This window comes from Nanorana parkeri, unplaced genomic scaffold, assembly GCF_000935625.1.
Source record: "Nanorana parkeri isolate BGI_ZX_2015 unplaced genomic scaffold, ASM93562v1 scaffold54, whole genome shotgun sequence".
Lineage (NCBI taxonomy): Eukaryota > Metazoa > Chordata > Amphibia > Anura > Dicroglossidae > Nanorana > Nanorana parkeri.
Genome location: NW_017306322.1, coordinates 2,888,793 through 2,901,270, shown reverse-complemented (window position 1 = coordinate 2,901,270; position 12,478 = coordinate 2,888,793). Strand labels below are relative to the sequence as shown.

The following is a 12,478-nucleotide window of genomic DNA, read 5'->3' as shown; positions in this document are numbered from 1 at the left end:
TTTTACAGCTTGCAACAAAACGCTCAGGGGTCAATAGGGACCATAGGCATGAATTGGAGTTCTTGTTTTGCCCAACAAAACTCCTAGGTGTGAATGGGGACTAATTGGTCAGGACAATGGAATATGGTTGCTAATTGGTGGTAGGCCGTTACTCCACTTTGTACATTGTTTGCCTTACTGAACAGTATTGAATGATTGTTAACAAGGTTTAAAGTGATATTAAAGCTTTTTTAAAAAAAATATTTCCTACAAGGAGACCCACCTTTGATTGAGGCTGTTGCTGTTTTTCTTTAAAAGTTTGTAATTCCTCGTTTTCTAGTGGGTCCCCGCAGCAATCGCCCCCCTGCCCCCTACACGGATGCCTCCATCGACTAATGGAGGCACTCGTGCGTGCTCATGTGCGCAGTGGCTGTGTGCTTCCATAGACACACACAGCCCTGTGGCAGACCACGCCGCTCCTCTCCGCCCAACAATTTGGAAGTTCGGGGACCGGAGGACCTCTTCGGGACCGGCGGCAGGGACGAGCATAGCTGACAGGTAAGTGTGGGGGGGACGGGGGGAGAAAAAAGGTCCTGGGCTGTTTTTACCCTAGTGCAGAGAATGCATTAGGGTAAAAAAATGCCCAGACCTTAATGCTACTTTAAATTGTATTTCCACTTTTGCAGCCATATTGGGATAACATCTACTTACTATTTGTTACGTGTTCCCATTCACATAATATTACTTTTAACTGCTGCTTATCTTGCTTAAAATTCCAACCTAGCTTTCCCCTTGTATGTAATGTTAAGAAGGGGGCTGAGGAATTACGTCAATCTTAATTAACCTGTCTTTACTGTTCTGGAGGATCTGCCACTTTCTGTTCTAACAAAGGGTTAAAGATCTTGAGTCTTGGATAGTACATTTAATGCACTTAAAAAGCATTGTACATTGCAAGCTATTCTAAGCCATAGAAGTTGCCTGCAGGGTCCTATGTGTTCTGCTCCAAAGAAACAACTAGAAAGGTAAGAAAGATTTAAATCATTTTTAGGTGTGCTGTGTGAATGAATACACATAACACAGTGGGGCGTTCTCAAATTTGACAGCAGAAGTGGAAATGCACTTTAAAATGGAATACATGTGAAAGGTTCAAAACCATAGGAAAGCTCTATTAAAGAATTTTACAGAGCTAAAGCTAAACACTTCTGGAGTTTATTGGAACTCGGCTATGACTTTGCATGGAGAGATTTCCATCTACACAGCTACCTTCCTCCCCATCACAGCCTGAAATGTCTTCTAGCACAGAACAGAAGGTCATCATTTTCTAAATAGCAAACGTTTACAGCACGGCAGATATCTCCATCACCAAGTTCTCCATCACTATCGTAAATGTTATTTATGCTACATTACTGGGTGAGACAAAACAATTAGAAACCCCACCCTTATGTTTTCGAATCGCTCCAATTAACATTTATATTTTATGATTTAAGAAGTGGGCAGTTTGAAGATCACAGAAATGTAAAAAAATCTGAAAACTAAAAAGGTCATAAATCTATTTTCTAGACACTCATGTTACTACTCTCAATGCAAAAATATTTACTTTTACCAAACCTGAGATTTGGAGGCTATAGGGCTTCTTCGGTAAGGCTGGATTCTTGCTTTGCATTGTTAAATTATTTGCATTTTTCAGGGTTTTTGTAATGCATGTGTTTTGTTGTGCATAAATGTGCATATTACATGTGTTTTGCTGCTGCAATTTCTATGTTCTGGCCTGAAAAAAAGAAATATGAAGGCCAGTTCACTTCAGTGGTGTACCCATGTTTGTTGCATTCTCCTTGATAGGTACAGTATAATATATGGACAAACATTTGCGAACAGTTGTCCATTGGACCTATATGAGTTTGTTGGACATCATATTTGAAAAGCAGGCGCATAAAATGAATACCCTTGCCATGGAATCTCTGTTGACAAATATTAGCATACAAATACATTTTAGACAACTGTGCACTTTATATTAGGGATGCACTGAAATTTTAGCCGCCGAACCATTTAGACCGAAAATGGTGCTTTGGAAAAAATGCCTAAAGTACCATAATGGCCGAGACAGCGGAGGCAGCAGAGACTGGTGTCCAGTGGGGAGGAGAGAAGGTTTCAGGAGGCAGAGCAGGGAGGAGACAGCACCGGAGGCCGTGCAGGGCAGAGACAGCTGGCACAGGAGCCGAGCTCTCCTCCCGCACCTCCCCGCTCCGCCTCCTGTGAAAGCGAGTCAGGATGGAGAGCGGCTTACAACCCTTGGGATAAACTAGAATTCCAATTGTGAGCAAGGTCTTCTTGGCTAACATTAATACCTGACCTCAAAAATGCTCTTTTGGTTGAATGGGCGCAAATTTCCATGGACACACTTCAAAATATTGTAATAAGGGGTAATGCCTTATTAATCCCAACGGTTTTGGAAAGCAATGTCCAGCAAGTTCATGTAGGTGACAGCACTATACTAGAAAACCTGAGCCAGAAGTGCAACCACCCAGTAAACATGTCCATGCTCTGTGTTACTGGCAGCAACTATCTTCTTTCCAAAAATGTAGTAGGGTTTAGCCCTGCTGTTCTTACCTGCCTATTACTGATGAAGGTGAAAGCAACAGCTGAATCATTGATTGCACTTTCTGTTTCAAGAGCATTGGAAAAGTCCTCAGTGCATTTAGCATACACTGACAGCATAAGGCGTAGGTGGGGAACAAACATTGCTTTTCTGGTTCTCTAATACATCTAAGGAGCAGAAAATGGGGGGGGGGCGGTGGCATGCAGAGGACTGGTACGTAGGAGATCCTCATTCATTCAGTTACCTGCATCAGGAACACCATTGTTCCAGAAGCCTCTTTTTAAACTAGAGATTAAAGATTTAAATCTGGAGTTCCTAAAACGTTTACACCTATACCTTTCATTATAAATTGCCACTTAATGTACTTCATTTGATGAATTTGTTTTTTTAGAGCAGTAAAATGTTCATCACAAGAGTACCTAAGTGCAACTTCTGAATTTTAAAATCAGTTGAGGAAGCATCCTTAAGAATGGAGTATTTAGTTGCATTATTGTATATAATATGATGCAGCCTTTTTTCTATAACTAAGCATATCTTTCATTGCTAAGATCATTTAGCATTGTGTTACATATTTCAGCCTGACTTATTTACAGTGAAGCTGAAAAGGATTAGATAATAGTTTTGTTTTTCTTTCTTCAATCAATCAGCTATCATCACACTGAAACAAAGTTCAGTAGATCTTGCTTTGTGTTCTGTGCTGGGACTGTACAGTCACTTCTAGTATCCTGAGAAATTTAACATAGCCCTGCTATATGACTGCCCTAAACAGCCAGACCAAAGGCACGCCTGTAAAACTGACAGCCATTTTACACACACGCTCGTACACAAAATATTCCCTAAATATAATAGCATATGACTACAGATGTTGTTTATGTGCATGATCGAGTGTACCCCTCCGGTCCCAACAGCAGTTCACACTTTAAATCAATCTCATGTCAGTGCATGTCACAAAGAAATAGAAAAGTATTTACGTGAGCAATTGTTTAGTTCATGCAGGCCGTTCACACCCTAAATGCAGTCTGGACAAATGGCTGCATCTCTAGGATATAATGGATTCATGTTCATGTTAAGTCATCCAACAGCAAGCTTTCACATGCAACATAAGTCTATAGAACACAGATTTATTACCATGTTGCAAAATTCCCATGATGGCTGATTACTGGATTTAAAATTGAACCTTTAAGAACAGACAAGAGAGCTGATGACCCGGAACCAGCACCATGCCATGGAAGTCTAAAAAAAGCCCAACTTGTTCCAGGTCTGGAGCTAACTCGGTATTGGAGCTGGGATAAGAAAAACAGCAACAGTGGCTCCCATAATTCTATTCTGACAGGTTTATTCTTTAAGGATTTTATTTGGTAAACCAATGGGAATGTTCTTTTCATTGCACAACTGACAAAGAACTATGTCTTTACAATCTTCAATTAATCAGTTGAAAAATTGGTCTATATATAGCCAGCATTGGGCTAAGGGTACCTTTTTACAGGTAATACAGAGATGCAAAATGACTGGAAAGTGTGTTCAAAAGATGATCAACATAATATCTATACATGTTTTGCAAAATATATTACCATCACAAATGCATAATGATTTACATCTATAAAATGCATTAGTTTAGGATTATAGGGCAATGGGAGGTTTTTTTAAACTGGTTCTCTTTTTTCTGGTACCAAGCATGCTGAAAGAGTCCTCCTAGGGTTAGAGGACCACTTTATTTTGTAGGTTTAATGGTCAGTCCAACAGTGACTGGAAATAATATTATAAACCCACCATATAGTCAACAGCAGTGTAGCAGAGGCACATACAACCATTCTGTGCAAAATATGAACGGAGTATAAAGAAAAAGTGCAAAACTGTATTGGCCATATTGGTCCATAGAAGACATCATTTTGTGCAGTTGTTGACACCTATATTTTAACAAAGATAAAAACTAATCTGTGTCATTTTCCTATAATCAACAATATACACAAGCCCAAAGGGAACCTGAAGGCAGTATATTTCTGTGTGGAGTCAGAGGCATAGTGAGCTCTTTTCATTGATTCCAAAGCACAAGCACGGTTATTTGCTCAGGATATTATTTCATAGCCCTATAGAAGATAACTTTCCCCTGCTCACCATATCATAAACTCAGGTTATTTACTTGTTCACATTTAACCAAAATAATAAATACTATATTAATAGTCCTTGAGTAAGACCTCAAAGAACTTCCATCACTGTGCATGTCTGTCATCCATATAGTGGAACACAGAGAAAATATACGGACATCTAAGAGTCTATGCATCTAAGACAGATGATCTACTTGATAATTTGTGGACAGTCGCTCCAAGCTTTTGATTTCCTCTTGGCTAATGCCAGCCATGTTGGTTCAGAGGACACTGGAGAGGCATCAGGAGTGGAGAATCTCTTCGGAAGGTCCTTTGCAAGAGATACTGGGACAGTCTCTGTGATCTCCACTGTTTTGGAGAAAAATAAAATGAGTTAACATTTTTAGGTTTGTACATAAATAAGCAAGAGTCACCGATTTAATGTTATCTTGGAGTCATCTACAGGTTTAAGGACAGGTACACAGGTTCATGCTTCTGTTACCCAAGGACCTATCCTCCCCTCCTAAGCAGTCCTAGTAGAATAATTACCTCTGATCAGCCAATACTTGGGTCCACAAGTATGTAGGATATCATCAGACAAGGACGACTAACATAGCAACAGGTAACATACACCACTGGAACCTGGGGATCAACTGATCGGAGATAAGTATTCTACTACAAAAGGCTCTTCAGAAATCAAGAGGAGGGCAAGATGTTTTTCTCCACTTGTTCCCTGTATATGACATGGTAGCAGGTGGAGTGAGGCCCCTTATCCTCACACTTGTTCCAGGCCAGTGACTTACGGACTCAAAAATTAGGGTCCTTTGGTTAAATCTGGAAATCAGCATTTCTGGTAGGAGGTCAGCAATGGCAATTTATTATGGCTAATTGTGGGCTAATCTACTACTGCTATCTTGTATTACAACAATGAGCTGCACCTGAATCACTGCTTGTGGGAACTACTGCACTTTTTTTTTTTGCGTTTGGACTTGCCTGCCATGCCTTACAACCTATACCTGGACAAGGGTTCCAAGTTTTCAGCGTTGCACAGGAGGTAATGGGAGGTGGAGTTCATTCCATGTTGCTACACTTAGGATTCTTGAAAACCCACTACACCAGTCTTTTTGTGCAATACTGTGTGGAGACAAACTTAGCATTGTTTCCTATTCATATGCGTTTGCTACCTATTTTTTCACAAGGACAAAAACTATCTTATTAAATAAGGCCATTGTTAACAAATAACAGACTTCGCCTTTAATCAGAATTACACATTAAGAACTATGTAAACTTAAAGCTAATCAGTTGCAGTACCTGTAACCAGGAGGAGCAGTATGTTCCTTCATGCCACCGGAGGCAGGACTTCAGTGGTCACACCTATCCTTTGGCAATAAAGCCTAACTCTATCCAAACCTTTTTTTTTAGATTTGGATAGAGAAAATATAAGGCAGAATGTCTATTTTTGTAGCCAGTATTGGCTTTGGGAAGATTTCTATTATGTTTGATACCCATCAAGTGAGGGGAAATCTCCCCAAAGACAGTTATATGGAGCTTGGAAGAAACTTACTGGCATAAGTATTCCCAACCCCCTTCCAGTACTACATTTGGCTGATATTGCTATTGCAAGGTTTATTGTCCATTAAGACTCTGCCTATATCTCCCCAACAGGGACAAAGACTGCAAATAATTTGTGTAAAATGGGGATGGCTTAGAGAATCTCTGTCAGGTTTTTATTGCTTCCTTTATCTTGATTGCCAATGTTTCCCTTGATTCCCTGTCCCAGTGACAAAACAGAAAATAAGGAAGTCCCAATGGGGACACAGGCAGCAATAACAACCTGTTCTGTCCTCTTTCACATACTTTATGTGCTTTAATTATTGTCTGTCTGTTTAGGAGAATCTCATTGCTTACTGTGTTGGCAACACAATAGGAACTGAAGACAAATCTAGGGACACAGAAAGGGGATAAAACTGACCTAGATCCTAACATTTAGTGTGTTGTAAAAATCCAAATAAGCTCTATTTTCATGACAGGTTGTAATACTACAAAATATGAATATGCCTAATCACCACATAGATTTTATTACTAAAAATAACTCTTTTTCTTGTAATGTTAGAGTTGCCTCTCCCTTCCTTGTGTCTGTCTTCCCTGACTAGTACCTGTGACGGATGCTGGAAGAGTGTTGGATTTCTGCAGCTGTTCTCTACGTTGTAGTCTGGTCACCACTGTGTCACTTTTCTTCTCTTCCTGCGGCAGCGGTTTCTGGAGTGAGCCACTTCTTCCCCGGTACTCCCCAGTGTATACAGTGGGTGGCTGACATGAAATCATAAATAAAAACAATAGGTTTTGTACATGTCATCAGTGTGCTGGAAGAAGCTAATATGTACCCAGACATAATATTTGTGTGTAATCCAATTCACAAGAAATTAATTACGTCACTAAGACAAATGAAACCGCAATGGCCTCCAGTTCTGTATGACATTATAATAAGGGTTTTGCTATATTTTAGGACGGTTATTTTAGTCCAACTTCTTTTAAGCAAGCCATACACAGATTTAATTATGTCCATGTTCTGCCTAATTGGTCCTACTGGTGAAAATTGTTGGCTGAACAGTGACTGCAGCCAATGAGCTGTACTCACTCTTTGGGTAGTCTGAGAGCCACAGGGGCTGGCTGTCAGAATACAAAAGCCAGAGATTCCTCCTCATTAGCATGGATGGGGAAATTAAATGATTTCCTTGTTTAACCTGCAAGCTGAATAAGAAAAATCTTACAGTATATGGCTAGCTGTAGACTACAGGCTCATCTTATATCTGTATATTTGTAGTTTTGCTTCAGGAACTGATGGAAGATGCGGCACAAACACCCCTGGCCATTAAAGCACAACTTTAGTTTTTGAGCCTATCCCCCTTTCTGGAGCTCTGTGTAGCTATGTTTAGAAACATCTCTTTATATCTATCTTAAATCCAGCTGTCTTCTGGCCAGTACCGTGACATCATGTGTCGTTCCTCTTCTTGTCTTAGCACTGTCTGAGCAATATTCTGAACCCAGGCTGATGTGATAACACACGCCCAGACATTGTGTTCGTGATGGCCAGGCTCACAGGAAGTGGGTTGGACAGCATCATTCGACCCGGAAGATGAGCACTGAGCATGAGCACAGATGAGCATTGGTGGAAAGAAGGTGTGTACTTCAGCAAAAGCTGTTTTTTTTTTTTTCATTTTTAACTGTGCTGGGCATCTTTGTTTTAAACAAAACAAATCACGGAGATGGGCTTCAAGGTGAAGCTCCTGCCAAACAACTAAATTAACAGTTACTTTAAGCCAATATTAAAAAAAGTCATTTTTGAAGGATCTCAAATGTGGTGTCTGAAGTTTGAATGGGATCTCGTAAAGCAGTGTTCACTTGGATTTCTGGTGGCTTTTGCACTGCTTTTACTTTAACTCCGCCTATAGGTCTGTGTGAATGCATCTCAAAGGGATGTGAAGCTGAACTAGAACGGATATTAAATGAACCTTGCTTGAGTCTGACACCCACATACACAAACCCTTATGCATTTCAGCCACTCCTGTGATTCACAGGTTCCTGTGTTACCCGATCTTTACTCTTCCTGTCTTAATCACACCCTCCAACACCTTCCTTCTGAAACATGTTGGGGTGATTGCACTGCACAATTCCTGACTCACAGTCTAAATTCTGTGCAAGGGCCTTATGGAGGGGTAACCTAAAATTACTCATACTAGTGGTATACAAACATGTTTTTTTTCAATTTAACACACCTCTGGACCAAGTGGTATTGATATAAATTAGCCTGGAATCGTACTTTAAACAAAAAAAAAACCTCAACTATCTATGTATTATTAAAAGAAATATAGCATACTGTTATTATAACTGTCTTCACATGATTTTAATCAAATGAATGCTGCTGCCAGACTCATCCACTTATTCATTTTCCGCCACCCCTCTCTGCCAATCCCTCCACTGGCTCCCAATTGCCCAACGAATGTTATGTAAAATACTGACAACAGCATACAAAGCCATCTACGACTCTGCCCCCAACTACATCTCCAACCTCATCTCAAAATATCACCAAAACTGTTCTCTCCGTTCATCTCAAGATCTTCTGCTCTCCAGCTTTCTTGTCACCTCCTTCCATGCTCTCCTCCAGGATTTCTCCAGAGTATCTCCTATCCCCTGGAACTTCTTACCCCAATCTGTCCGCTTATCTCATACTTTGTCCATCTTTAGGCGATGCTTAAAAACTCATCTCTTCAGGGAAGCCTGTCCCATCTGAACAAAAAACTGTCCTTTTACTTCTTACACTAACTCACTCTACATAAGTATATTCTAAAACCATAAGTATTACCTTTTGTATCACTTCCCCCTCCTACCAGATTGTAAGCTCTCACGGGCAGGGTCCTCCTAATCCTACTGAAATTATAAATCCTGAATAATAATAATAAAAAATAACATGTACAGCAGATATCAGACTGGGCGGCCAGGAGGTTTAGGCACTGTAAGCCAATTAGCCTTCATTGCATTTCTTAGTGTTGCTAATCAACATAGTTCAAGCGGTAGAGGGGAGGTGTCTAAGCAGTGTACAGGAAGGTAGAGGAGGAGGTAGAAGGCGCTTACCAGTGTGGTAATACTCATTCCCAGCAAGTGGGAAGCTGCAGAACTGCACATAGTGAATAGCTCCATAACTTCCTGGCACTACTGGTGCTACCTATTTCCTGCTACACACAAAGCAAGATTTGTGTGCTTGCTGTAAAATCCGTCTCTTGGAGTACATTGAGCAAAACAAATGGCAAACACACTCAAGGTGCACATGGAAGGGCTTTACACCGAACAAAAGCAAAAATTTCCCAGAACACTTACCAGCCCGACTGCAACTTTTAGGATTAAAAACAGAGGTTTTAGTTGCACCACTTTGCAAACTATGTGGAAGCCACACTGCCTTGTCAAGGCCCCTCAGTGTAGTTTGGTCCTAACTCTAATCTATGAGAGCCTCCATCTTGGAGCATATATAGCAAAGGATGAATTGTTACCTTTTCTGGTGTGTCCCTGTGCCTTTAGGGAGGAATGGGCTAGCTCCTGGTGAAGCTGCACCCAATTCATCCTTTGCTATATATATATGCTCCATGATGGAGACTTTAATAGATTAAAGTTAGGGCCACACTACACAGAGGGGCCTTGATGAGGCAGTGTGGCTTTCACATATTTTTCAAAAGTTGTGCAACTAAAACTTCTGTTTTTAACCCTAAAAGGTAGGCAGTGTTTTTTTTTTTTGGTTTTTTTTGCAGGCTACCTGGTAAATGTGTTGGTAAATTTTAGTTTTTGGAGTACATTGAGTGTCACAGAAATAGTAGATAATCTTAGACCAATAGATTATACTGCTGCCTTCAGGAAGTTGTGAAAGAAACCGATTTTACAGTAAGTACAAAAATCCTGTTTTTTTAAAATCATCCATTAAGGGACACATAAATAGCAGATATTCTTAGACCAATGAAGCACCCAAAAACACTCCAACTGTGGAGTGGACAATAGCCACAGAACAATTTAAGAAGGTAGAAATCCTAGAAGAATCCTTGTCTGAAAATGAGAGGGCAACAAGGCTGAACCTTTGTTACAGACCAGGACAGAATTAGCTTATAACTATAGGTATAAGGTTGGTCCTTTTTTTTACTATAAGTAAAAAAATGAGCAACAAAGAATTGAAATGGTAACCTGCAATAGCAGAAGAATTGGATCAAGTAGCAACATGTCAACAGAAGAAAAGAAAAGGGCTTCAGCCTAGCATCCCTAACCCTAGATTTCAGGGAAAGGAAACATTAATTGAAAGAGCTGGTAAGACTGTGGATATCCATAATCCTTGACTTCAGGGAGCAGATGATCCAAGTCGAGGTAATAAAAAAAAAATATTTATTTATTAACACTACTTTCAAGTCCATCAGGAAAATAGAAGGAGGTACGCTAACCAACAACCCATGTATTAAACAGGAGAGTTAGACAGGAAGTAGAAGGACAAGAACAGAATCTGTCCAAACAACAGCAGGGTAACAGGCAGTAAAACTGCTCATGATAGAACATAATCCTGTAGGTATAATTGAAGGACAAAGTATTTTATAGAGGGGGAAAGGGAGGTAATCCTAAAGTGAACACTAGGAAATTATCTCGTTGAAAAACAAAACGTAGAAAATAACCTGGAAGGAGAAGGGGACACCTACTAGAGTAGTCCCTATTCAATCTTGCTTGTCGCATTCCTTACCGAATATCCCGTGTAATGGGGGGTGCTCGCAGTGACTGCAGATGGCGCAGCAAGTATTAGCAAATGTGTAGATTTTGGCTGTAGTTTGGCTTTAAACCATTAAAGTATATATTTTTAAAACAATAATTTTATTTACATTTTCTTTTGTCAATTTGTCTACTTGTTTGGCCTCTCTGGTTTGCCGCCTCTCGTCCCTGGATGCTTGCTGTTCCCGAAATCCTTTCTGTTTCTGTAGAGCGAGTGTAATCCATTGAGGCTGAGCAGGATCAGCTTTCTCCATCAACCTGGAGCCATCTAAAGAATGTCGACTCTGAAGGACAGGCCTGTCTGTTATAGGAAAGAACATGGGACATATTTCATTAGGTTATTGCCATTTTCGGTGTCACAATAATCCTGTGGTATAATAAACGTACTCAGTTGGTATGTGGACTTAAAAAAGGCATCAGGCATCCTATTACCTGAGCCCCTGAAACTAGGATGCTCAATATGCAAATATTGAGTTACATCTCCAAAGACATTGTTCTACCATGCCTCTCCTGCATCATGCGTCTTTACAGAGCAGCTTAAAGAAGCACGCTACCCCCAAACACTGCTCACAGTTACCTTGAGCTTAATCTATGCTCTTTGGGAGCATTTAGCTTCCATTCATCTAGGGTAATGTGTACTATACCCCTGGTCCCTATGCCGATTAATTAGCTCTAACAAAACAGTGAAATGCAGTTCTGTTGGGGAACTCTGAATTCTGGAGACAGGTTATACTGTTGCTTATAGGAGATTTGGACACCAGGATATGCAACAACTGTAGGCTAGACAGAGCTCGGCAAGGTTGTCGCTGTGAGATCTTTGAGCACTATGGCTGGAATAAAAGTGTGCTAGAGGGCTGGCAAGACTCCCAGACTAGTGAAGACTAGTCTGAATTAACCATCAGCTGAAGACTTAAGAAAATCCAGTAAGGAGGTAAATTTGGAGGAGATTAGAGAGGGAATCATCCTCCTGAGTACACTAGTAAAATTAAAGCATGCTGGATCTAGGAGGGGTTATAGACCCAAGGCTAGCCTACAGTTTTTTTTGTATTCTAGTGTCCAATTCTTTCAGAATCTTGTGTTCTTCCATAGACAATAGAGAAACTAGAGTATTAGAATGGCGTGGAATACAACCATTTAAACTCAACAAGTTTACTTTGTATATTTAAATACAGTGCCATGGTTTATGACTGTCAGATTCATTTTAGATCATTATGAAAGCAGCAGACTGAAAAGTCCAAGATTCATTAGTTTTATTACGGGGTCAGTTTAAAAGACTGCTAGGCCTGGTGCAAAGATATCATGAATGGATCTCCATTCTCACCCAGTCATCTTCAGCAGTATTAAACATAACAGAAATCATGAAATTGAACTGGGATTTTGATTTAATTAAGTGACTGTATTAAATCTGAGTAAATCTCAGTGCAATAATATATGCTCATAAATTAATCATTTGCAGGGTCATTTTGCACAGCTTTCAATGTATGATGATATCATGTTTTCATATTCAATAATTAAATTTGAAAAATAT

General features: G+C 40.0%; 1 protein-coding gene across 1 annotated transcript in view; it reads right to left on the bottom strand.

Moving 5' to 3' along the window:
• Window positions 1–4,246: 4,246 nt before the first annotated feature.
• Window positions 4,247–12,478, bottom strand: part of KIAA1211 (KIAA1211 ortholog) — an 88,932-nt gene continuing 80,700 nt past the window's right edge. Inside the window, exons 8-10 of the mRNA XM_018575648.1 lie at window positions 11,046–11,251; window positions 6,816–6,969; window positions 4,247–5,028 (exon numbers count right to left, since the gene is read on the bottom strand). Of these exons, the coding sequence (XP_018431150.1) occupies window positions 4,871–5,028; window positions 6,816–6,969; window positions 11,046–11,251 (518 nt within the window). The 3' untranslated portion in view covers window positions 4,247–4,870. The remainder of the gene's footprint in view (window positions 5,029–6,815; window positions 6,970–11,045; window positions 11,252–12,478) is intronic.